This window comes from Hyperolius riggenbachi, chromosome 9 (genome assembly GCF_040937935.1).
Source record: "Hyperolius riggenbachi isolate aHypRig1 chromosome 9, aHypRig1.pri, whole genome shotgun sequence".
In the NCBI taxonomy this organism is placed as follows: domain Eukaryota; kingdom Metazoa; phylum Chordata; class Amphibia; order Anura; family Hyperoliidae; genus Hyperolius; species Hyperolius riggenbachi.
Window position 1 is genome coordinate 74,875,275 of NC_090654.1, and position 27,543 is coordinate 74,902,817.

At 45.3% G+C, this 27,543-nt stretch overlaps 1 protein-coding gene across 2 annotated transcripts in view; it reads right to left on the minus strand.

The window, feature by feature from the left end:
* Positions 1–19,355: 19,355 nt before the first annotated feature.
* Positions 19,356–27,543, minus strand: part of CHST13 (carbohydrate sulfotransferase 13) — an 841,732-nt gene continuing 833,544 nt past the window's right edge. For both annotated transcript variants that reach the window (XM_068253082.1, XM_068253083.1), the window contains exons 2-3: positions 24,706–24,785; positions 19,356–20,683 (exon numbers count right to left, since the gene is read on the minus strand). In XM_068253082.1, coding sequence (XP_068109183.1) covers positions 19,838–20,683; positions 24,706–24,785 — 926 coding nt within the window. In that variant the 3' untranslated portion in view covers positions 19,356–19,837. The remainder of the gene's footprint in view (positions 20,684–24,705; positions 24,786–27,543) is intronic.

The following is a 27,543-nucleotide window of genomic DNA, read 5'->3' on the forward strand; positions in this document are numbered from 1 at the left end:
AAGCCTCCTTTGAATCCAAAGGCTTCCCCCTTCCTTCCGTGTAGCACCGATCCAACACTGGCTCCCTCGATAGGCAGCAGATGGCTATATTTACCTTTGGGATCCTGCTTGTTGGGGAAACAGCAATGGATCGGGGCTACACAGGAGGACGGGGGAAGCCGCATTAGGATCCAGAGGCTTCCCCATTCCGAGGCAAGTACCCCATGGGGGCACTTTTTTCCTTACATGATCTCTTTAAGTGCTAATAATCAGCACAGACATGTTAAAGCATACCTAAACTAACAAGTGACTCCATGAGATAAACATTGGTACATATAGTGTACCAGACTTTCTAACAACTTGAGGTCCCATTTTATTTATGAATTTTTCATTGCAAGGGTTAAAAAAAGTGTTTTCATCTATTCAAATGAGGAAGTGTTTTCATCTATTCAAATGAGGCACTTAGAGTTGAATGCAGGTCGGCTCTCCTGAAAAGAGATCAGGACCCCAAACACTTCTATTTGGCTGAGGAAACACTGCTGATAACAAAATGGTGCAGCAAAGTTCAAAAAGTTATTTGTTTTTCTGCTGAATAAAGCAGATTTTTACAACACACTGACATGGCTGCTGTTTGAAATTCAGCCCTTAACTACTTGAGGACCCTGGGCTTGTACCCCTCTAGTGATCAGGCTATTTTTTTTACAATTAAGGCCACTGCAGCTTTAAGGCCTCGCTGCAGTGCTGTACAACTCAGCACACAAGTGATTTTCCCCCTCCCCCTTTTCTGCCCACTAACAGAGCTTTCTCTTGGTGGTCTGTCATCGCTCCCAACGTGTTTATTTTTTTTGCAAATATTTCTATCTTTATTTTTATAATTTTCCTATTTTGTATTTATTTTTTTAATCCCTCCCTCCCCCGCCAGCTAATTAGCGCGATCGGCTGTCATAGGCTTTAGCCTATAACAGCAGAGTGCTTCCCTGCCTCCAAAGGGGACAGCCGTGTGACACAGTACAGCGAAGCCGTAGATCGCAGCGCTGTACGGTGCAAATAGATGGCGGTTTTGTCGTCTAAGAGTCCCTAGCGGCCGGGAGACTGATGGCGGAGCGGAGCTCCATCATTCAGGCGGGGATGCGCACGTGATTCCCAGCGAAACACGCCCTCAACGCTGCACACCACTTGGCGTTAGGCGGTCCTGGGCCTGCCGCCGCGCTCATGCCACTTGGCGTGAGGCGGTCCTTTAGTAGTTACATTGAAAATACAAATATAAGACTCCAGTTTATTTTTAGCTCAGACTTGCTTTAAAGAACACCTATAGTGAGAGAGATTATGGAGGCTGCCATATTTATTTCCTTTTAAACAAAACCAGTTGCCTGGCTAGCCTGCTTATCTTTCTGGCTTCGGTAGAGTCTGAATCACACACCTGAAACAAGCATGCAGCTAATCCAGTCAGACTTCAGTCAGAAACATCTGATCTGCATGCTTGTTCAGGGGCTGTGGCTAAGAGTGTTAGACATACAGGATCAGCAGGACAGCCAGGCAATCTGCATCGTTTAAAAGGAAATTAATATGTCAGCCTCCATATATCCCTCAGTCCAGGTGTAGACTGAGTAGCGGACACAAACAAGAGAGAATGGAAGGCCGTGTTCAGAGGCAGTGGGCGATATTTTAAAAGCACATTTTTAAAACTGTGATTAGTACACAATACAACTAGTTAACTCTCAGTATAGTCACAGTGGAGCAGCTTATATTGAACACACTGGAAGGGACATGCCAAAATTATAAAAAGGGGCAAAAATCACTAATGCTAGCATATTGTATGATTGATCAGGAGCTTCATTTAAGACGTTTTAAAGAGTAACTAGTGAAATTGTAATGAATACATTATTTTTTTACAATATTAATTCATAAAATATTCAGTCAGCGTTTTTCCATTTTAAAATCTTTCCTCTCCCCGATTCACATTCTGAAATGTATCATGGGTGACAACATCTTCAATCCTGTGAAATGTTTGTTTACTGGGAATTAAAAAGTCAGTACAAAATATATCTGATTTCCCAGGATGCTCTGGGAGGAAAATTCTGCATATCTAAACACTCTAGGTTAACCCCCTTACGACCGCCTAACGCCGATCGGTGGCCGCAGGGTGGCTCCCCCATGACCGCGTAAACAGCCTGCTAGCCCGAGATCGCGGCTAGCAGGCTGTCAAAAGAATTTTTTGTTTATATAAACAGCGCTGCAATTGTTGCCCAGCGTTGTAAGGGGTCAGCTTTGTGACGAAACTGTCCCCTTGAGTGACCCACAATGTGATCCCCTCTTATAGGCATCAATCACCGATTGGTTCGCGGAGGGGGAATTAAATAATAAAAAAATATACATACATTTAATTTAAAAAAGTCTTTACAAATTTATAAAAAATAAAATAAACCTGGCAGCAGCAATCAGATGCCACCAACAGAAAGCTCTGTTGGTGGCAAGAAAAGGGGGCGGGGAATTCATTTGTGTGCTTAGTTGTATGGCTTTGCAGCAAGCTTTTAAGGCTGCAGAGCACTAATCATCATTGGGATGGCGGGGCCACATTCAATATACAGCATTTTATAGAGAAAGGAAGTGTTTCTGATGCTGAAACTAAATTACATTAAAAGTGGGTGTCCTGAATAATTTACTGCATTCTACTAAGTGTACACTAGAGTCCCTCTTTAAGCACCAACGCTTTAAATGCTATAATTTAAAGTTAAAGGCGGAGCAGGGATTTCGTTGTGGTGTAGAACGCTTATTCTGCACAGATTGCCATGAGATTATGAAATATCTGTTCAGCAGATGTGCTATGATAAGACTATAAGACTTCAAAAGAAACACTCTGTTCTTATGTGTAATGAAAATATGAAAAAAAGAATCATCTCTAGATTTCGACACTCTGGATTTGAAGTCCACCCGGCGCCTATATTTGAAGTTTGCAATGTGGCCTGAGTATTAAGCGGCCTCCTGGGCAGGTGGGCCCACTAGGGGGAGGCATCAGTAAATACAAGCTCAGAGACATCCACACCAAGAGAACCTGTTATCTGTCTTTTAGCTTGGCTTGTTTTGTTATAGACAGCGCGTGGGTATTTTGTCTCCCCCTTGCTCAATCTTTGCTTATCAGTGACGTGGCACGCCATAGCAACGCTCTGCTACCAGCATGTCCTGTTACATCAGGGCAGCACCAAGAGATAGGTGATAACTGGAAATACAAACATGGAAAACAATAGGAACAAGATATAAAATAGTCACAGTACATGCAGCACCAGCGACAGATGACCTTCACTCTGACTTTATTTGTCACTCCCAGAAGAACTGATGGATTTTCCACAACAAGGGAAATCAGGATCCACACTCACACACAAGTTTTAAAGGAACTCTGGGTAAGGTTGTTCCAAGCATCCTATCAGAGTTCTTTGTTAGATTTAGGATCTCACAGTTGCTCTGTCTCTTTATGTAATCCCAGACAGGGCCAGAGTTCTGGAAAGACCACAAAGGCCCAGGACTTGGGCGGCTGCTGCCATGAAGTTTGACTAGACATGGAAAAGGGGTTGCTACGGATCAAAGAGGACAGTACTGGAAAAACAAAGCTGCAAATATGGAGAAACACACAGAAGATGGGAGCTACTGACAAAGAAGCTGTACATGAATTATGGGGGATGCTTCACATGGATGTAAGACCAGGAAGAGTGGGCTGCATATGTCATGGGAGGAGGGAAGCTACTGCACATGGAAGGGAAACCACAAGAAAATTGGCCTACAGCGGTAAAACTATAAATCCGGCCTTGATCAAAGACAAACTCTGTAACATTGAGATCAGGGCTCTGTGCAGATCATATCATCTCTTCCAGGCTTCTTGGACTGTTTGCTAAAAGGATAGTCCTTTATAACTTTGGCTGCATATCTGGGGGCATCGTCCTGTTGCAGAATGAATTTTTTAACAGCATCAACTGTTGATGCTGTCAGGGAGCAGATGCCTCCCTGACAGCATCAACATTAAGGAGAAAAATGAATTCTGTCAAAATATGCAATTCTATGTCCAGAACTGCAGACTCAATCAAATCTGCTAACAACCTCCACCATGCTTCAGCTCTGGCTCCCCAATTCAAATCCCCCGCCGTGGGAGGTTTCAGGAAACTTCAGGAACCCGAGTGCTCCAGACAGGGCAGCCATCAGGGGGGAACAACTGACACTGCAGTGAGGGGCCCAGGGCTTCTGGGGGGCCTGGGCCCCCCAAAGCGCTGGAAGTGCCGCATATGCTGGCTGCAGGCCTGTGGCTCACTAACCAGCACACTGCGTTCCAGCACTGAGAGAAGAGTGACATCAGCGCTTGAATGTGGGGAGCAGATGAGTGGGCCTGCTACAGTGGACTTTCTATACTGGGGCCCCACCTATATCTGGCTACAGGCTACCTATACTGTGGCTGGAACCACCTATACCTAGCTACCTATACTGGGGCACCACCTATACCTGGCTACCCATACTGGGGCACCACCTATAATTGGCTACATATACTGAGGGCACCACCTGTACTAGCTAACTATACTGGGGCACCACCTATACTTGGCCGCCTATACTGGGGTGCCTATAGCTTGCTACCCATACTGGGGGCACCTGTACCTGACTAACCTATACCGGGGCACCACCTATAGTTGAATACCTATACTGGGGCACCAACTATACCAGGCTACCTATACTGGGGGCATCTACACCAGGCTACCTATACTGGGGCACCATCTATAGCTGGGTACTTATACTGGGGGAACCTATACCTGGCTATCTATACTGGGGGCGCCTATGCCTGGATACCTGGAAAAGAGGGGGACAAAAGAGAATGGATAAAGGATAAGAACAGACTCACAAGTCCCTATCTAATTTGTTAACTGGGGACTACCTGTATTTTGCTAGTATTTGGCTCCACCCACAACATGCCATTGCCACACCCACTTTTTGCTGCATCACGCTGTGCATGCCGCTTGGTTCAGTGTCGGAGCTATGCACATTTTTTGCCGCAGCGCACTTCGCGCATGTACACAGGGGTGGGGTGGCTAGTGGGCCGGCACAGCAACCAGTTGGTGGGCCCAGGCCTGATGATGTGTGAGGGGCCCCAAAATTTCTGATGGCGGCCCTGGCTCCAGAAGACGGGTGGCGCGAGTGTGCGAGAACGCGTGCTTGCACATTCACGGTACGGATCCGCCTGTCATCAGGAGCACTTGGGCTCCTAAGACTTCCTATGCCTCCCGCAGCGGCAGAGAGCAGTCTCCAGCCAGGTCTAAGACTGCTAACGAGGGACACAGCGCTAGAACGAAGGGACCGTAGGAGAAACAAGAAGTCTATAGGACCCAGAGCATTCCCTCTCCTTAGGGGAGTATCTGGGTTTTGTTTTTATATTTAGCTTCAGTCTCAGACTCACTTTAAGACCCTGTAACGCCCATGTGTCGCGTTGGGAACAGGATACATAGTTAGTCATGAATAGACAAGTCCTTGTTCTTACTAACTAGAAATCAAATAGATGAGTCTGAAGTTATTTTTATTCCTGGCGCGGAGATTTCTACCCCCCCCCCCCCCTCCTTTTTGTGTTTTTATAGGGGAGCTTAACCCCCTTCCTCTTGTGTCCTGGGTCTGGAATGCACCCACTGGACTTAACCTTTCCTCTGCCATCCGGGCCCACTGGGGGATAATGGGCTTGTTCTAGCCTAAGTGACTGCCAGTGGGTAAACAGTCTGAACCACAGCTCTGACAGGACAACCGCACTGCCTGTTCTCCAGTCAAAAGAGGCTTATTCTGCACTAGCTTCCCCTATTTACTGACTCTCTGGCTTTTCCGATACCTCTCCTGCTGCTCCACTGTAAAATCCCAGAGCTGTGCCATTCACAGAGAGAGGAAAGACTCACACAAGTTACAGGAAAAAAGATTTGCATAAGAGATTTGCTGTAGATCTACAGCACAGAACGAGACAAGCAGAACTGGGTCCCTTTGTTTACTGTGAAAGTTGGGGAGAAAAAAAGGGACAAAGGAAAAAGAGAGAGACCACAGAGGCGGAAGGAATAGGGAGAAATCCTGCAAGACAGCATGAGCAAGCAATAGCATGGGGAAGAGAAGGGCCAGTCCTGACCTATTTGGTGCCCCTGCACAACAACCCCCCACATACACACACTCCATGAAGAGGGAAGGGAAAAGACTGGATGGAAAAATATCAACCTAGGATTAAACTACAGGGTACACTGGAAATATGTACACAGTGGTGTGCCCTGTACACTAGAGGGCACCCCAGGTATTTGCCTTGATTGCATGTGCCCAGAAACGCCCTGAGTGAGAATAGAGTGGACGGATGTCGCCTGTCGGGGATCAGGATCTGATCCCCTTGGGGACATTGCTTGGCAGTGCTGCACACACGCATGTCAGCTGTGTCGACGATAATGCGCTGTGTTACTATGTGGGGGGACAGTGGACAGACGACGAGCTGTGCGTCTGTGATGTCACGTGGTGGACAGAGGAGTGTCGCGAACAATGTGATCGGCGTCGCTGGAGGTGAGTAGATCCACCGGGCAGATCACTCACGGTTCGGAGGCTGCCGTAAACACACCTGATTATCGGCTGAGGTGGTCGTTATCAGCCATCTCAGCCAACTTAAGTCAGTCATGTGTATGGACCTTTAGAGTTAAAGGAGAAAATCAGAGAGAGACAGAGTGTAGGACAGCCAGCATGTAATCAAAAGCACACTCCACAATTTTACTTTGTATCTGAATAAAACAGCATTTGTAATTTATAATCGTTTACCATGCTCTGATGCAGCCAATGAACTGCCAGGAATTTTTGTCCTACCTGATTCGTCACTGCCCCAATAAAGTGTTTAGTTGGTTGTGTGCTACTCTGCTGGGAGTGATTATCGGGCTGCTCTTGTGTACGACCTTGCCTGATGTTGTGTTTGATTGCCACCTGCACCGACCTTGCTTGTGTACCTCGACATGTCCAATTCTTGCCTAGCTCCTTGGATACCATTACCTCAGATCTCTCGTTCAACACTCTGGCGTGTTGGACTTCTCTTGCCCAACAGATTTGGCACTACACTTTCCTCCAAGATTTCCTGATGCCAACTTGGATTGCTTGACTATTCCTCTTGCCTATATCTAGTCTACTGGGGTTTTGGTGGTACTTCTGCCATCAGTCCCTATACCTTGTGCACTTAAAGGAAAGGTCCGAGCAGCTTAAAAAAAAAAGAGCAATTTACTTACCTGGGGCTTCCTCCAGCCCCAAGCAGCTGCTATGTCCCTCGCCGCAGCTCTGCACTCAGCCGCTGGCTCTCAGTCCCCTCCTCTGCAGGTCCACTGCGCCTGCACGAGTGCCACTGTCAATCACTCGCACGTGGTGTGGAGTATGCTGCGCAGACACAGAACTACTGCGCCAAATCGATCAAAAAATCGATCGAAATTCAGATCGGACATGTTGGAAAAAAACGATCTGGCAGGTATAGCTGCCAGAAAATTGTTTCGTGTGTACCTAGCATTACTTGCTTTTTCCTAAAGGCACCTTTTCTTGAGTGTGAATTCGCATTGTGAAAATTCACATTAGCACTAACACCAATGCAATTTCAGTGAAGTAGTTTCCATTGAAAGCATTTTTTTTTAAATCCAATCCTATGGGGTAAGAATGGACTGCTTGCTGCAGATTGTGAATTGCATGTAATGAAAGTCAATGGTCCCATATGTGAATGCACATTTTCAATGCACATTTTCACATTCATTTTCCCATGTAACAAGTTTCTTTCTGTTTCCTATGTAGTGACAGTGATGTCACATTGCTATGGAGATTAAAAACGCATGTGAAAATTCACATTCAAAACGTCTATAAGGGCTTGTTCACCCTAAGGGCTTTTTCTGTTTTTTTGAATTTGATTTTGAAAATTGCCCTAAGAGCACTTGTGCAATGATTCCCTATGAAAGTGATCACATCTGAGAGGTTCGATTCCGATCCATTCACCAAAGCGCTGCCTGTACCATTTTTGGGGCAATTTGCCTCAATGGAAGGTATAGGGAAATCGCAAAAAAGCTTGAAAAAGTGCTTTGTATAGCGATTTCCCCAGCGCTTTTAAGAATAAATACATTGGGCTCGTTTCACTAAAGCGTGATAACACTTATAATGGCTGTGATAAACGCTTTTGCGTGCGATTTCATGCGCGTAAAGGTTTGCGCGCGATAACTAATGACTTTGTGCGCAAATGCGGGATATCACGTGATAAACATCAGTATCACATGATATCACTGCAGATTACGCAAACGGAATGCAGATCACGCGATCCACTTCAAACTTTGCGCGGTCAGCGTAGAACAAAACCCCCCCTCAAAAAACACCTTTTATATACACACACTAAATTGTCCAATTAAAACAGCAGGAAATTAAATTACACACTGTACGTAAAGAATATACGCAATGAATTATGCCGTAATTGAATTAACTCACATGTTTCACAGCACCATTGCTGCTTTCAGTACCAAACTCTATCTGCTTAACGCGTAAAGCGCTGTAATTATCAAGTGAAAAGCGTGCTTATTGCGCGAACAGCAACGCCGTATGTGCAATAAAAATTATCACGTGAACGCTAAACTCTTCACGCGCAACACGTGCGCACAATGGATTGCACGCGCATTTGCGCATGAAAAGCTTTAACACGTGATAACTGTGTTATTACGCTTTAGTGAATCAAGCCCATTGTGTTTATTCATTACCGGGTCAAAGAGTTCACTTCCTGACTTGCGTCAGGAAGTGAGAAAACAAATTGCTTTGCAAAAGAGCTTAGGAAAGCACTTTATAAAAAATAGCAGGTAAGCTAAAAATAATCTCGCACAATATCTCAAAACGCTGGCGTCAGCGATTGTGATTTTAGATGTGAACAAGGCCTAAAAATGCAAGCAATTTCACACATTTGCATTAAAAACGCATGTCCACAACTGTACTGAAATTGCGTGACAGTGGAAATGAGCCCTTAAGGAACTTGCTCTTACCTGTAGGAAACATTACATTAATTAATGAGGGTTTTCAGCTGCTTGAGGCCTATTAAAAATGGATTCACAAAACAAAAGCTGGAAGTGTGCACTTAAAGGGGAACTGAAGAGAGAGGTATATGGAGGCTGCCATGTTTATTTCCTTTTAAAGAGACTCCGTAACAAAAATTGCATCCTGTTTTTTATCATCCTACAAGTTCAAAAAGCTATTCTAATGTGTTCTGGCTTACTGCAGCACTTTATACTATCACTGTCTCTGTAATAAATCAATGTATCTTTCCCCTGTCAGACTTGTCAGCCTGTGTCTGGAAGGCTGCCAAGTTCTTCAGTGTTGTGGTTCTGCTATGAACTCCCCCTTCCAGGCCCCTCTATGCACACTGCCTGTGTGTTATTTAGGATTAGAGCAGCTTCTCTCTTCTCTTTTACAAGCTGGATAAATCGTCCTCTGAGCTGGCTGGGCTTTCACATACTGAAGAATTACAGACAAGGGCAAAGCTGTTTGCAGAAAGAAACAAGCAGCCTGAAACTTCAGTGCATGAGAACAGGGGGAAAGAAACACACAAATGATCTCTTGAGATTCAAAAGGAAGGCTGTATACAGCTTGCTTGTGTATGGATGTATTTTCTATGTGTGGACATACTGTACATCAACCTACTTCCTGTTTTGGTGGCCATTTTGTTTGTTTATAAACAAACTTTTTAAAACTGTTTTTAACCACTTTTAATGCGGCGAGGAGCGGCGAAATTGTGTCAGGGGGTGATAGGAGATGTCCCCTAACGCACTGGTATGTTTACTTTTGTGCGATTTTAACAATACAGATTCTCTTTAAGCAATACCAGTTGCCTGGCAGCCCTGCTGATCCTCTGCCTCTAATACTATTAGCCATAGCCCCTGAACAAGCATGCAGCAGATCAGGTGTTAGCTGCATGCTTGTTTCTGGTGTTATTCAGATACTACTGCAGAGAAATAGACCAGCAGGGCTGCCAGGCAACTGGTATTAATTAAAAAGAAATAACTATGGCAGCCTCCGTATACTTCTTACTTCAGTTCCCCTTTAAAGAGAACCCGAGGTTGGTTTGAAGAATATTATCTGCATACAGAGGCTGGATCTGCCTATACAGCCCAGCCTCTGTTGCTATCCCAAACCCCCCTAAGGTCCCCCTGCACTCTGCAATCCCTCATAAATCACAGCCACGCTGCTGACAAACAGCTTGTCAGAGCTGGCTGTGTTTATCTCTATAGTGTCAGTCTGCTGCTCTCCCCGCCTCCTGCAGAACTCCAGTCCCCGCCTGCATCCCTTCCCTGCCTGCTGATTGGAGGGAAGGGACGGGGGCAGGGACCGGAGCTATGCAGGAGGCGGGGGAGCAGCTGAGACTGACACTACAGATGTAAACACAGCCTCACAGCACGGCTGTGATTTATGAGGGATTGCAGAGTGCAGGGGGACCTTAGTGGGGTTTGGGATAGCAACAGAGGCTGGGCTGTATAGGCAGATCCAGCCTCTGTATGCAGATAACATTCTTTAAACACACCTCGGATTCTCTTTAAACTTCCAGAAACAGAGTAAATACAGAGGGTGCAGTATTTGGTTCTGTACACTAGAGGGCACTCTACACCTTTGCCTGGGTGCCCTGTTCCAAGAAACAGTCCTGCTTGCTCTTGCCAAATATGGGTTACTTTGGGATTTCATTTTGTATAGTTTTCTGTAATTTCTTACTTTCATATCTCCCCAATGGAACTGCAGATCAGTTCATCCTTTCAAGGCAGGAGTCTAAATGTGTCCTTATGCTGCTACAGAACTCTCCCTTTGAGGATGTGGAAGAAATGTTTCAGTACAACAGTCTGAGGCACATGAGCAGTACAGAACACTCAGGTTGGGCACACAGATGTGTGTGGCACAGCCTGTTGGGAGTGTTGTGAGGGGCCCCGATGTGCCGTAAGAGCAATGTAGCTAGCTAAATAAAGATATCTGCTGCCTGTGGTGCCTGCATGGGAGCCGTGGAAGCAGTGGGACTGAACCAATGTTGCTTCCACATCTTCACAGCTCTTGAGAGATATGAAAGTAAGACATTGTAGAAAACAATACACTTGTAGGCGTTGTTCACATCTAAAATCGAAATCGCTGACAGATGCGTTTTGCGATTTTGAGAGTAAATTTTTTTCCCCTTCCCGGAGCTTACCTGTGCGCTATGATTTTGTGTAAAGAGCTTTTCAATGCGCTTTTGCAGAGCGATTCATTTTTTCTCTTTGACTTCTCTTTGACCTGGACTTTCAACTCTTTGACCTGGAAAAGAATAAATACGAAGGCCTCAATTCACTAAGAAAACAAGATAAAACAGGAGCGCTCTATGGTGCATTAACGTTTTATTGCTGTTAAAAAGAATTAAAATTGCACTTACAAGATGTAAATGCTATAAAAGCATATATCGCCCCACATCTGGGCTGTTGAGGATTCCCTTTCTCCCTCTCCTTCCTCCAATTTCCAATTGCTGTGGCCAGTAGCAGGGATGTCGAGTTGGATTTCAGACCCAAGGGGTGGGGTCGTCGGGTCCTCTTTTACAGTGCCTGCAGCATCATGACGCGTTTCGGCGTACATACGCCTTCATCAGATCTCAATTCACTAAGCTTTATCAAACGTTTGATAATTTACCTCATGGGTAAAAACTAATTTTGAATTCACTAAGGTGTTATATATTTATCGAATGTTTTTTCGATAAAACGTGCAATAAATCTCCTTAGTGAATTCAAAATTAGATTTTACCCATGAGGTAAATTATCAAACGTTTGATAAAGTGTTTGATAAAGCTTAGTGAATTGAGGCCAATGTACTTATTCTTAAAAGTGCAAATGCAATCGCCGCAATAAGTGATTTTGTGATCATTTTGCGCTTATCCTATACCTTCCATTGTAGCAAAATCGCCCTAAAAATGGTACAGGCAGCGTTTTGCTGAGTGGATCAGAAACGAACCGCTCAGATATGAATTCTCTCATAGGGAATCATTGCACAAGCGCTTTTAGGCTCCCTGCACACTGCAAATCTGATTTGCGATTCCGCTTTTCAAAATCCGATTCCGATTTTCCCTGAATGCTGTCAACAAAAAAAACTGCATGCAGTAACGATTTAAAAATCGTAATTGCATGTAAAAAACTATTAAAAATCGGAATCGCATGCAGTGTGCAGGGTGCCTTTGGGCGATTTTGATAATCGTCGGCGCTTAAAAACGCCCTAGATGTGAACAAGCCCTTAAATATGGATTTTATTTGTATGAACCTCTTTAAAAGCAATAAACATTATGCATAATACAGTAGAATCCCTTTATAGCTCCAAGGGACTGAGAAAAGTGGTTTATTATATCAGAAGTTTACTATATCAGAAATTGTCATACTCAAGCACATAAAACAGGTTTACGATAACAGAAGTTCTATTACACTTTTATAGTGAACTCCAAGGGACCAGGAAAAGTAGCTTTCTATATCAGAAGTTGTGGGGTTCCGCAACCGTGTACCTCATAAAGCATTGTAAGAATATCCTGGAATCCTGATGTGCCCTACATTGCAATAAGCCATGAGTTTTTCCTTTTCCCTCTTCGCTTTCCCCAGCCTGATATCAGCAACATCTGCACTTAATACAACAAATCCACCTTCATTGAAAGCGGACTTCTGCATAATCCTGACTGTACTTTTCCCATCATGCACACACTGTAGAGAGACATCTGCCTGCATACTGACAAGCTGTAGCACGCAGCACACACATTGCCAACCCAGACCACACCTCATTCCTCCATCTCAGAGGAAGTCTTACCACATGCTGGTCTGTCTGGAGATGATAGTAATCCTATATATTAACATCCATTTATGCACAGTATTTAAAATATAAAAACGACTGTGTTGCTTTACGTCTAAGGGACCCTGCGCAGGACCAAAAAATGGGCAAATTAACTTACCTGGGGCTCCCTTTTGCCCCTCGTAGTCGCTAAGGTCCCTCGGCGTCCTCCGTGCTCCCTCCATTCTGCCCCAGCGGCTCTATTAGAGTGGTGATTTCGGGCCAGAATCGTGAGCCACTGCGCATGTGTGACCCCTCTGCGTGCCCATCCTGCGCGCCGCTGCTGTAAACGTTCTGCGCATGCGTGGTTCATTCTTCCGAGAACTGCGCATGCACCAACGGGCGCTTGAGAGAGACGGACACGCGGAGAGGCCGCGAGCAGTGGCTCACAACTTTGGCCAAAGTCACCACTCTAACGGAGCCACTGGGGAAGAACAGAGGGAGCACGGAGGACGCAGAGGGACCTCACCGATTTCGAGGGGCTGGAGGAAGCCTCAGGTAAGTTTATTTGCCCATTTTATGGTCCTGCTCAAGGTCCCTTTAAAGTGGACCCAAACTCATGTACAGCACGCAATGAAATGTCTTTATTCCACATATAGTTGCTGAAGTACACTTCTGTTCTGTTTAGGCAGATCATGTAGGTAGGAAAAAAACTGTGACTGCAGAAAATCTCTGCCTAGGCAGCTCCCCGTATACAGTAAACACTATAGCTTAACCCTTTCGATACTCCCTGCAAAAGTGAAACCAAGTAAAACTTTTCCATAGGTTGTAATGAAGACAATTGTTTCCATAAATGTTATCATGCTGTGGCTAATCTTTTAGATCAGAGAGGAAGTTCTGAATTTAGATCCACTTTAAGAGTTAAAAGTACTATAAAAGTGAGTCATCCTAGCATGGTGCATTACATTTGAGTCAGTGGTGTAACATCGAAGCAAAAGGCCTGGTGCAGATTTTATGATGAGCCCCCACTGCTTTCAGGACTGGATAATCCCATGATACAGAACACCAAACTCAAGGACAACCAGTGCGTTAGAGAGAGTAAGAAATAGTTTATTATAGTAAACCTGAGATGAAGGGAACAAGAAGATTTTAACTTATCTGGGACTTCTTCCAGCCCCCTGTACTCTGTCAGCTTGGTCGGTGTCCTCCCAGTCCCCTCCGCTATGCTGCTGTCAGTTAAATTAAAGTCTGCTGACTGGTCGGGACATGGGCTATGCCCATGTGCTGTTCCAAGCCGTGAGCCTCCTCTGTGGCGCTCCCACGTGCATGTTCCCGGCCTCAGGAGCGTAATCAACAAGCGATCAAGGAGGCGTGGCCAGGACAGTGCATGCATAGTATCAGTCATGGGCTACTGCGTATATATGCGCTGACCCAGCCAAGCAACCTCTCGAATCGTGTTTGCTAGGATGGGAGTGCGATCGAGAAGGCTGCACGGCCTGGAACAGTGCATGTGCAGTAGTCCGAAACCCAACCAGCAGTAGAGCAGCCTGGGAGGACAACAAGGTAGCTGACAGATTACAGGGGTCTGGAAGAAGCCACAGGCAGGGCCGGATTTACCATAAGGCACTGTAGGCATGCGCCTACAGGCGCCTAATGATGGAGAAGCGGCTCACTCCCCTCCCCTAGTGCCTCCCTCCTTCCCTATGCAGGGTGCTGAGCAGAGCGTAAATTAAAGTTTAGTCACCTGGCTCTTGGCATTCCACTGACAAGATCTCCCTTCAGTCGGGGGCACCACTAACTACCTAATGCTAAGGGACACCCGTAGCTACCTATGACGAAGAATGGAGAAGTAACAGCTGGGTCAGCCAGCACACTTGCGATGCGGTTCAGCGGGGGTTTGTGGGTTTCTGGAGGATGAAGTTTAGCGTGCCAGGACATCTGTGCCTATGGGAGAAGGAAAAAATGGTGCGGGGAAAAAATGGCGCACGGAGCCGCCGCTAGTGTGTAAAACGCTATTTTGCATTTTAGTGTTAAAATGCTATTTAGTGTTTTAACATTAAAACGCAAAATAGCGTTTTAAACACTGTAGTGGCGGCTCTGTGCCCCATTTGTTATTTGTACATAAATAAAAAATAAAATAAAAAATATAAATAATGTGTGTGCATATATATATATATATATATATATGTTAATACATGTATTAACATGTATATAAATGTCGTTTTTGGGTTTTTTTGCTTATTGTTTGAATTTTTTTTAAAAAAACGACGTGGGGTCCCCCTCTCGAGCTTCTATAACCCCTTGTCCCCCATGCAGACTGGGATAGCCAGAACGCGGAGCCCCGGCCGAGTGGGGCTTCGCACCCTGAGCTATACCAGCCCGCATGGTCCACGGTATGGGGGGGCTCTGGGAGGTAGGGGCGGCCAAGCCTCCCCCTCCCCCCAGGAGCCCTTGTCCAATCCATGAACAAGGGGCTATTCCCCGTCTCCCTTGCCCCAGGTGGAGGCGGGGACGACGACTCCTGGGGGGGGGGTTCATGGTGGCATCTGGGAGTCCCCTTTAAGAAGGGGACCCCCAGATGCCCACCCCCCCTACCAGGAGAGATGAGTATAGGGGTACAAAGTACTCCTTACCGATTTCCACAAAGGGTTATATGAAATAAAAACACAATGATGAAAAAAGTATTTTATTATTCCTAATTAACCAGAAATACTTACCTGTACCTTTAAAAAATGTTCCCACGCCAATATCCTCAGAAATAATCCCACGACAGTATCCTCTAATGTTGCGACCTTGATTGAAGATCTCCGCTGACACGCGCCCCCGCCGCCACACACTGCCGCTCCCCTGTGCTGCTCTAGCTATACTGAGTATAGCTAGAGATGAAAAGCATCTTTGAATTTGGCTCCAAGGAGCCCCATTGGTCTATTAACAGACCAGTGGGGTTCCTCCTGATACCCATTGGTCTGTTATTAGACCAATGGGGAGCCTTGGAGCCAAAATTTAAAGATGCTTTGTAGCTCTAGCTATACAGAGTATAGCTAGAGCCGCTCCGTCGTCCCTCCTGCCGGCTTTCCGCACTTCTTCCCGCATACTGAATCCATAGCGCCCTCCCACGCTGTCACCCTATAGCACCCAGAGTGATAGGGTGGGTGGGCACTATAGACTTGGTATGCGGGGAGAAGTGCGGAAAGCCGCGCAGGAGGGACGACGGAGCGGCTCTAGCTATACTCTGTATAGCTAGAGCTACAAATGATCTTTAAATTTTGGCTCCAAGGCTCCCCATTGGTCTAATAACAGACCAATGGGTATCAGGAGGAACCCCACTGGTCTGTTAATAGACCAATGGGGCTCCTTGGAGCCAAATTCAAAGATGCTTTTTATCTCTAGCTATACTCAGTATAGCTAGAGCAGCACAGGGGAGCGGCAGTGTGTGGCGGCGGGGGCGCGTGTCAGCGGAGATCTTCAATCAAGGTCGCAACATTAGAGGATACTGTCGTGGGATTATTTCCGAGGATATTGGCGTGGGAACATTTTTTTAAAGGTACAGGTAAGTATTTCTGGTTAATTAGGAATAATAAAATACTTTTTTCATCGTTGTCACACCACCGCTTCCCCGCGGAGTATAGTGAGTATAGCTAGTGCTAAAAAGCATCTTTGTATTCCAGTGATGTCAGATGATTGCCGAGACCCAGAGGCTTGCGCCTCAGCGTGAGTCTCTGCGTTCCGCCGCCATGAGTGACCAACAGATCTTACAAAATGTGTATATAAAAGTATCTGTAACAGGTAATAATAAAGTGCCTGGTGTATAAAGAGGTGTGTACCAATAACAAAAAAAGGAGAAAAATATAGGCTTGCTGATGAACGCCATTCCTTCTGCTCTCTCCGGTCAGCCCATACCACTTGGCACTCTCTGCACTGAACTATTTCTCTGTCATTATTATTGATTTATAAAGCACCAACATATTCTGTGGCGCTGTACAAAGTAAGAAACAAACATGGGGTACATAATAATACAGACAATGGTGTACACCAAAATACAAGATACATAATTAGTGACAAAATACAAAGAATGATACAAAATACAAAACAGAATTGGTAATGACAGTGATAAAAATAACATGATGAATAAAATGTATAATGGTTACCAAGACACAAACGGGGGAGAGAGCCCTGCCCTTGCGAGCTTACAATCTAAAGGGAATGGGGGGGGGGGGGGGACTGGAGGAAGGGTAGTATGTGATAAATATATAGAGCCTGTGTGTTTTAGGATACCTAGTAGGAGTGCAATTTGGTCTTAGGACAAAAGGAAGTGGCCTAAGGTAGCGCATACGCTTGTCGGAACAAGTGTCTTTTTAGAGAGCGTTTAAAGGTAACAAAGGTTGGCGAGTGACGGATGTGTTGTGGGAGGGCATTCCAGAGGAGGGGTGAAGCGCGTGCGAAGTCTTGTAAACGTGAATGTGAGGAGTTGATTCTAGAGGACAACAGAAGATCATGTGCCGATCTGAGATTGCGATTGGGTTTGTATCTGGAAATTAGTGAGGATATGTACCGGGGAGAGAGATTGTGGAGCGCTTTGTAGGTTAGGGTTAGGAGTTTGAACTGAATCCTCTGGTTAATTAGCAGCCAGTGAAGAGCTTGACAAAGAGGGTCGGCAGAGGAAGATCGAGAAGAAAGATGAATGAGACGAGCAGCTGAGTTCAGTAGCGACTGGAGCTGGGCCAGTTTGTTAGAAGGTAGTCTACAAAGTAGTATGTTGCAGTAGTCCAGACGAGAAATTATAAGAGCATGTATTAACATTTTAGTAGTGTCCTGAGTGAGAAAAGGACGGGTGCAAGATATGTTTTTGAGTTGGAGATGGCAGGAGCTGGTTATGGAGTGAACATGAGGAATAAAAGAGAGAGATGAGTCGAATATTACCCCCAAGCACCGAGCTTTGGGAACTGAAGTTATGGGAGTGTTATTAACATTTATTGTTACTTCAGGCAGGGAGGTGGACAGAGACGGTGGAAAAATTATTAATTCTGTTACAGGTTTCTATTACGTTCACATCACATTGTTAGCCACATCCTTTATCCATCCTGTCTGGGTGGCTTATTCTGCATCTGTTTACAGTTCCTCACTGTGGTTTACACTCTGCTTGCCTCTTTCATCAGCAAGCCTATACTTTTTTCCATTTTTTGTTATTGGTACACACCTCTTTATGCACCAGGCACTTTTAATATTACCTGTTACAGATACTTATATGTACACATCAGTATTCTCCCCAGGCTCTTTTAGCCGAGTGCTCCACCCAGCTAGTTTTGGTGAGCACCCGGCTGTCATTGGCTCACCTTCTCCTCGTCCTTCTTTTTTGTAAGCAGAGCTGCAACGGCCTTGCATTCCCCTGTTGCATCCCACCCGGCTACTTTTTCATGCCACCTCTGTGGAGAACACTGCACATTACATTGATTTGCTGCAATGAGGGAGCTATTATATATTCATACACTGTTTTCATGGTTGGTCTGACATATGAATATGTTTGGGACATACTATTTATTGATTATTTCATGAACAGCCACCACCACAGATTGTGAACGGTTTCAGGCTGAAATCAGTTCACAATCTGTTTGCAGTAAAGGTGGCCATACGATCCCTCTCTGATCAGATTCGATCAGAGAGGGATCTATCTGTTGGTCGAATCTGATGGCAAATCGACCAGTGTATGGCCACCTTAAGAACTTCCGCCACCTTCAGCCCCACCGGGGCCTAAACTAACCTCTCATCTAGAACTATCCCAGCATATTTCATGCTGCCAGAAGTTACTTTACACTAGCTTCAAAATATATAAAAACCTCCTATTACCTAGTTATTATATCTAATACATCTTTCCTACTACTAAACAGCTACTAGAGGGGGTATTCCTGCAAGTACCCGTGCCTGCAAATACCTGTGCCTGTAAGTGGAGTGCAATTAGTAGAGTAAAGCCTGTTATGGTCACATGGGGATATAAGTTCCCCAATACGGTCAAAACTAAAATGTACAGAACTGTTTAACTGTTCATTGCTGTTATAATTTTGTAAAAACCAGCTAAATCTTTTCAATAAAAAATTGAATTGGAAAAAAAAGAAAGCACAACTGTCATCTTCGTGTTTACTATTTACCTGCATCCGTGTTTTATTTCAGCTAACATCTGGAATTATGCCTGAAGAAGGGGAGTAGATCCCAGAAAGCTTGCATCATTTAACTCTATCAGTTAGCCAATAAAAGGTATTATTTTTTTACAAAACGTTTTTTCTACCTATATGCATTTAGGACTGTGTCTCTTTATAAAAGAGCATATGCTCAGAAACATTGTATTGACAATGTCCATGCAATAAAAGTGATAGATCTATAGATGGTGCTGGCTATCAATTACAAATGTGTATTACCCAACAGGATGCGAGCTAGAGCCACGCATACACCAAGTTCAGGGGCTCCTTCTTCAGAACTACAGATATACAGTACAAGGATGTGTGGATTTCAAGTTTTATATGAGCGGTTCTAATTTAATTAAATCTAAACGATTTTTTTTACATTTTGGAAAAATTGGTGTGAAATAAAGGACACACACTGGATTTCCATGTAAACAAACAGAAAATTTGGTCTTTATTTTAAAAAAAAGTCCTATCGCTACTATCACAGGAGCGCTTTTTTCAGCCATCACGCCAAGTAATGTCCATTCATAATGTTTATGGCAACCCCAGAGCTGACAGACCTAGACACACGTGATGGCTCAAGGCCCCTGGGGCAATAAGCTACAATAGCAATATGGCTGATTCCCGCAGCCGCATATTGTACCGAAGTTAATCAGTGGCAAGGCATCTGACAAATGTAGCTACTGCCAAAGCAGACTGGTCCTCTTTCTTATAAAAAAAATGGTGTTCAAGAACAATCACTACATAGTGCCATGACGTGGCCAGTCATTAGAATATCCAAGGTTCACAGCGCTCAGTTTTAGCAATAAATTAAAAAAACAGGAAGTGTACAGTTCCCGTGTTTGGTTCCTCCCATGAAAAGGCGTTTGAAGCACCAGGCCCAGCCACCTTCTCATTGTTGCTTAATGTATCTGCAGGTAATATGGAATACTGTAGTTGAAGAGCAAAAAGTCCATCTTGTATAAGTTGAAGAGTCGGCGTTGGTAGAAACGGTTGATGCCCTTGAAGAACTCAGCTGTCATGCCGTCGGTGGTCCGTGTGCTTTTGGAGGATGAAGGAAGTTTTATGGAGTCTCCTACTCCAATGAGTTGAAGGAGATAATTGGAATCCTCCTCTAAGGTTTCATATTTACCTACCACATCATACTGGACAATGCATGGGTGGCACAAGGAGTGTACCCGTTCCCAGTGCTCATTAAATGGTTCTTCCCTCTGAGTTTGGGGGTCCACCAGATAATAAAGGAACTCTTCAAAAGTAACATCATCTCCCCGTTCAAGTGCCTCAAGAGTAGGGTCTCTACGGTGGCGCTCTATGATTTTCGTGCCATATCGCTTGTGGAAGGCTGTGTTGTACGTGCGGGTGAACTTGTTCCGATAGGCTGAAACTAGCCTCTCGAAAGGTTCCCTGACAAAGATGAACTTGAGGTAGTTTCGGAGCCTATAGTTGATCTCAGGGGTGCTGAACTCAGAGAGGGTTCGAAGGTTCGATGGAACGTGGGCCTCATTGGCTGGAATGAGGTTAGGGTCCTTGTATTTGCCTTGGCCTGTGAGCACCATCATCACCCTCTTCCAGTTGGTGCAAGCCACCTTAGGCACATAGCAGTACAACAACCCATGGGTATCATCCACAATAAGGTGTTTGAGATCATCAGCAGTCAAGACACGGCGTTTCCGTGTGTAGGCCTTGCAGGAACTGGCCAGCAGCTCTCTGCGCTCTTGGTGTGAAGCTTGGATTGATGAAGGTTCAAACTGGGAAAAGATATTAAAAAGGTAATCAAAAACATGTTTACTGAAAAAGATCACCATTTAACTGTGTACAATTGTTTTTTCTAGTTAGCCATTTTAGGCCCAGGAGAAGCTGACCTCAACCAGTAAGCCCAGCTGAACTCTGGAACTCACCCAGGCCCAATAATTAGGGTCTGTAGGCTGCATTGCTTAGATAGCTGTATTGTATACAGTCCTGCCATCACCATGCCGTCATGCATTCCTCTGCAGAATTGCTTTTCCACATCAAATTTTGATTGTCTGATTTTGCCACTTTCATGTAGAATGAGATATTACCTACGCAATCTTTTTATAGTATCCAAAATATCTTGGCTCTAGTACAATACGGATGTGGCAAAATTAGCCAATCAAATGTGGATGTGTGTATGCATCTTAAAGAGACACTGAAAAACAAATATGATATAGTGAATTGGTTGTGTACTGTGAATAATTACTAGAAGATTAGCAGCAAAGAAAATATTCTCATACTTTTATTTTCAGGTATATAGTGTTTTTTCTAACATTGCATCATTCTATAATATGTGCAGATTACACAACACTCAGCATTCAAAATGAGTCTTTCAGAGCAGTCTGTGAAGTAATGACCTCTCCTCTAGCAGAGAAAAAGTAAACAGTTCACTTACAGTTGAGATAATAAAAGTCAGATAACAGCCCTCTCCACGACTAACTTAGTCGGAGAGCTTAAAGGCTTGTTTGCATAGAGATAACAACTGGATTTTCTCAACTCTTCCTGTACTGGAAACAATTAGACTGATGTATCTGATCTTAATGTTTTATTTCTTAGCTGTACTACACATACAAATCATAATATCATAATTTTTTTTTCGCTTCAGTGTCTCTTTAAGCAAAAGATCTCATGACTTTCTTGAGCAGCTTATATGAAATATCTCTCTTAACCTCCTTGGCGTTATGATTCTTTCCAGATTTTAGGGTATAAAAGCGGTGCAATTTTTTTGCACCCTTTCAGACCCTAAAACCTGGAAAAAGTAATGCTGCCAGGGAGATCTGCAAAAGTTTTTCCATAACTTACCTCCCTGGCTCCAGCGCTGCAGTTATGCCTCCATCCTCGGGGTGGCGCTGCAACTCTGAAGTGAAATTGCCGGCTCTCGTCATGACGACAGCTGGCGATCTCACTGGCAGGAAGAGTTCCAGGGGAGAGGAAGAAGAATGCCAGCCGACGTCGGGATCCCCTGGGAGGTATGTAGAAACGCTCCCACTGCGCACATTGCTCTGCATACAGCCCTCGGCGGCTACCCCGAGCAGAGGTCGGGATTACCGCTCTTAGCTGCGGTTTTCCGACCCGACCCTAGCTCGGGATTACCGCCAAGGAGGTTAAAGTACCAAATCTATAACCCGTAATAATACAATATATTTGCGCACTCCTCTTCAGTCACACAAGTAGACCAGTGCTTGAAGGCAGCCAGAGAGCCTATTCCACAGCAATAGGTAACAAGATAGTATACAAAATCTCAGTGCTCTTGGCACTTTAAAAACCTGCAAGATAGTATACAAAATCTCAGTGCTCTTGGCACTTTAAAAACCTGCAGTCACCTTCGTGCTCAACAGACAACTGGTGACCACAACCACACACAATAGATATGCAGGTCAATGTTGTGGTGCAAAATAAAAGCAGTTTATTCCGAATGGTTATAAAAGCAAGTAAACAGATACTCAGATGCATCAATTCGCCTTAAAGGGACACTTAAGCCAGAAAAAAAATGAGTTTTACTCACCTGGTGCTTCTACCAGCCCCCTACAGCAGTCCTGTGCCCTCGCAGCCACTCACTAATCCTCTGGTCCCCCGCTGCCAGCTAGTTTCGTTTTTGCCGACAGGACTGGCCACGCGTAGCTTTCTCCGCATTCCCGAACTGTAATTAGGGATATTGCGGACCGTAACGCGTACAAAGGTACGCATTACCTACACATAGATATGCGGCGACGCGTACCTTTGCAATAGCGCTAATTACAGTTGGGAATGCGGAAAAAGCTACGTGTGGCCAGTCCTGTCGGCAAAAACTAAACTAGCTGGCAGCGGGGGATCAGAGGATTAGTGAGTGGCTGCGAGGGCACAGGACTGCTGCAGGGGGCTGGTAGAAGCCCCAGGTGAGTAAAACTCATTTTTTTCTGGCTTAAGTGTCCCTTTAAACACACAACTTGGTGTACAAGTAGATTAGAGAAGTGTCCACTCTCCGTTCCCAACCGGTTTCGGCGTCCCTCCATTGTCAGGAGTAATCACCCCCTGATGACGGTGGAACACCGAAACCGGTCGGGATACGGAGAGTGGGCACTTTTCTTATCACCTTGTACTTGTTTTACTTGCTTTTATGACCATTTGGAATAAACTGCTATTTACTTCTTGTAGCACAGTCTTCCCCAGCTACAGGCTAGAAATCCCTCAGACCAAATGTGTATTGCTGGACAAACCTACTCCATCAGCGGCCTCTTATGAAGCTGGTTTTACCTGCAATATGTGTGGGGTAATTGGTGGGATGTGTATAAGATTAAAACACAGTAATCCTGGCTGTCATTGGGAAAAAACATGATTTTATCAGGCACAGAAAAGGGCATGACTATCAGCTACCGGGCAAAGGGTGGGAGGATTTCAGAAGAGGTAGAATTTTTGAAATGTACAGTAGTTGCTGTAGTTAAAGTATAGAATGAATGGATGAATGTGACCTTTTTGATGAACCAACATGGTAACTAAGGGGCAGGATGAACCATCCATGTGGGAGGTGAACGTGGCTGTACAGACTAGTGTGGCCCAATTAGCACTTTGCGATTAACCAGTTGGCTTCCAGATGTGTGTCAAACACTACTGTTCTCTGAACAGTGTCCGCATGCAGGGTTGGATTTCTGGAAAGGCCTCAAAGGCCAAGGCCTTGGGAGGCTTCAGCCTAATAGGGCACCTGGACATGAAATAGGGGTTGCTATATATTGAAAGAAAAGTCTGCAAATGGGAAACAACACATGAAAATGGAAGCTGAGTGAGCTGTACATGAAAGAGAAGGTCTACAGTACATAGTTGGAGGGGTGTTGCAGCACCCTATGCAAAAAGGTACAGGAGACAAAAACGGGATCCCAAATAGTGTAGTTTGGTAGATAAAAAAAGCGTGAAGAAAGGAAATTCGAAATACTACTCACAACGGCGGGTTGCAAGGAGGCAAATTGGAGACAATGAACCCGACTCCACTCGGGGTGGTCCTGCCAGACATGGATGTAGTCGCTCTCCTTATGAAAAAGGACAGTAAACCTCTGTGGTAAGGACTACAGGTGTTCTGTCTCAACCCCTACAACAGGGGACGTTGGGGGGGTAAGTTAAGCATAGTTGAAGGGAAAGAGGAGCCCTGGTATGTATAAAATGGATTAAAACAAAATAGGTGAGGTGGCTTACCTCAATAACGAAATTCTTGCATGAACAAATAATTTTATTAAGCACAGGCAATGCGTTTCGCGGGTCTCAGCCCGCTTCCTCCTGAGGAAGCGGGATGAGACCCACGAAACGCATTGCCTGTGCTTAATAAAATTTTTGGTTCATACAAGAATTTTGTTATTGAGGTAAGCCAGCTCACCTTTTTCGTTTTACACTGGTTTTAATCCATTTTATAAATACCAGGGCGCCTCTTTCCCTTTAACTCTGCCGTACATGTATGTTACATATGGAAGAGGGGGCTGCACATAGCATGGGTGGGGCGCTGCGACACATGAAAGGGGAGCCCCAATATACTTGGTCTAAGGGTGAAAAAAGTATACATTTGGCCTTGTCTGCATGGCTCTAGATACCTCTAGCAACCAACCAGAATCTTATTAAGTCACCCCCACAGCACCGGGCTCCTTGTTCGTACTATCAAAGGCCATTATTCTGGATATTACCAGGCGCCATGAGTGTGTATGTGTCATGGACCCGTAGCTGGATATTATGACCTTCCTGGTATTTATCATCTGAGTTCTTCATTAAAAAATGAGGAAAACTCTTGCTCCTAGCCTACCTGTTCACTGTCGTATAACACTTGTAAAGGGCTTCTCCTTGGCTTCCCTTTCCAGATTCCAGCAGTAAAATGTTCCTCACCTAAACACAAGAAGAAAGAAATACTATATTAAAGGAAGAATGATTTAGTATTGATTGTGTTATTGCAGCAGTATATGAATCAGGCTTAACATTGTACATAATGGCCCATATGCAGGAGAGAGAGGACTAGTTACACACATGGAGGAAGGTGAGTACATGGAAAGGGGCAGGATGCAGGAGACAGGGGACTAGTAACACACATGGAAGAAGGTGAGTACATGGAAAGGGGCAGGACGCAGCAGAGAGGGGACCAGTTACACACATGGAGGAAGGTGAGTACATGGAAAGGGGCAGGACATAGGTGAGAGGGGACTAGTTATACACATGGAGGAAGGTGAGTACATGGAAAGGGGCAGGACGCAGGAGACAGGGGACTAGTAACACACATGGAAGAAGGTGAGTACATGGAAAGGGGCAGGACACAGGAGAGAGGGAACTAGTTACACACATGGAGGATGGTGAGTCATGGAAAGGGGCAGGACGCAGGAGAGAGGGAACTAGTTACACACATGGAGGATGGTGAGTACATGGAAAGGGGCAGGACGCAGGAGAGAGGGAACTAGTTACACACATGGAGGATGGTGAGTACATGGAAAGGGGCAGGACGCAGGAGAGAGGGGACTAGTTACACACATGGAGGAAGGTGAGTACATGGAAAGGGGCAGGACGCAGGAGAGAGGGGACTAGTTACACACATGGAGGAAGGTGAGTACATGGAAAGGGGCATGACACAGGAGAGAGGGAACTAGTTACACACATGGAGGATGGTGAGTACATGGAAAGGGGCATGACACAGGAGAGAGGGAACTAGTTACACACATGGAGGATGGTGAGTACATGGAAAGGGGCAGGACGCAGTAGAGAGAGGACACTAGTTACACACATGGAGGATGCTTTCCCTGATCACTCCGATTCACTCCCACATCCTTATAGCATACAGATAAAATGGTTATATTAAATTATATTTAGTACGGCGTGTCCCCAGCCTGCCTCAAAACCTGTTCGGGGCAACTTGCCCCCATCCTCTCTGCCATCTTCAGCAAGTCACTGACAGAGGGCAGAGTCCCTGCTTCAAGAGGTCCACCATCATTCCTGTTCCTAAGAAACAAGGCATCTCCGACCTCAACAACTTTAGGACTGTGGCCCTGACATCTGTCATCATGAAGTCCCTAGAGAGAGTGGTCTTATCCATCCTCAAGCTATCCGCCTTGCCCCTACTAGACCCACTCCAGTTCGCCTACAGGGCAAATAGGTCCACCGATGATACTCTAAACATTTGTCTGGAATTCATCTACAACCATCTTGACAGAACAGATGCGTATGCCAGAGTACCGCTACTTGACTTCAGCTCAGCATTCAATACTATATGCCCACGCATCCTCCAGAATGTTCTGGCCACACTTGGGATCCACTTCACCCTACGCCTATGGATCACGGACTTCTTCTCTAACAGATCCCAAGTTGTCAGGCTGAGGGACATCTACTCGCGAGAAATGATAACCAATACAGGGGCACCCCAGGGCTGCGTCCTGTCCCCGCTGCTCTTCTCCCTCTACACAAATAACTGTAGATCCACGGTAGACTCCGTCAAAGTCATAAAATTTGCAGATGACACCACCATTGTCGGCCTCGTCACCAAGGACAACATGCAGGATTACCAGCAGCAGGTGGAGAGATTATGCCAATGGTACAAGGAGAACAGTCTGGTGCTCAACACGGCCAAAACCGTCGAGCTAATAATTGACCTTAAGAAGTCTGCTCCCACCCCGCCTCCCATCTACATCGATGGCACTGAGGTGGCCAGATTGCCCTGCGCTCGCCTTCTGGGCACCACCATCTCCAGCGATCTCAGTTGGAGGGTCAACATCACGTCAACCCAGCGGAAAGCCCAGCAGACTCTTCTTCCTCCGCCAACTGCGGAATTTCGGCATGGCGCAGGATATTCTAACAAGTTTCTACTCTACCACCATTGAATCGATCCTCTGCTCCGCCATCTTGGTCTGGAATGCGGGAGTCACCATCGGTGACAGGCATAAGCTACAGAGGGTCATCATGTCGGCGGAGAGGGTCATTGGGAGACCTCTGCCTCCACTTGATCTCCTGTATAACACAAGACTTTGTGCCAGGGCACTGAAGATCGCAAGTGACCCCTCACACCCAGGCCACTGTTTTTTCACCCCACTTCCATTGGGCCGGAGACCCTGGGCCATCCCCACCAAGACCACCAGACACAGGAGCTCTTTCTTCCCTACGGCCGTTAGCCTCCTGAACTCCCTTAACATTCTCCCACCCTCTATCAGTGCCCTACCACTGGCCTAGTAGCGGACTGGAAAAATAAGTTTTGGGGTTTTTTTTGTTTTTTTTTCCGAGCAACCAGTCATCATATTTAAACTGATCAGACTTTTCCCGCACTTTTGGTAGACTTCGGCAGCGTTTTTGAAAGATGCATACTGATGTTGAATGTATATTGATGCTGAATGTATACTTGTGTATGTATATACTTGAGAATGATGTATTACTGTCATGTTCTTTTGTATTCTGTCACTTTTTTCCTTTTCCTGCCTTTCTGTCTATGTACCGCTCGGTATTGTGCCAAACCTAATTCCAGGCATGACCCAGTCATGCTTGGCGAAATAAAACGATTCTAATTCTGAATGAACCCCATTTTATCACAATGAGCATTAATTCCATCCTGTCAGTTTTAACTCTTTGTATCAGAGAGAAATAAAACAGACGCCAGCATGGAACATTTGCCAGC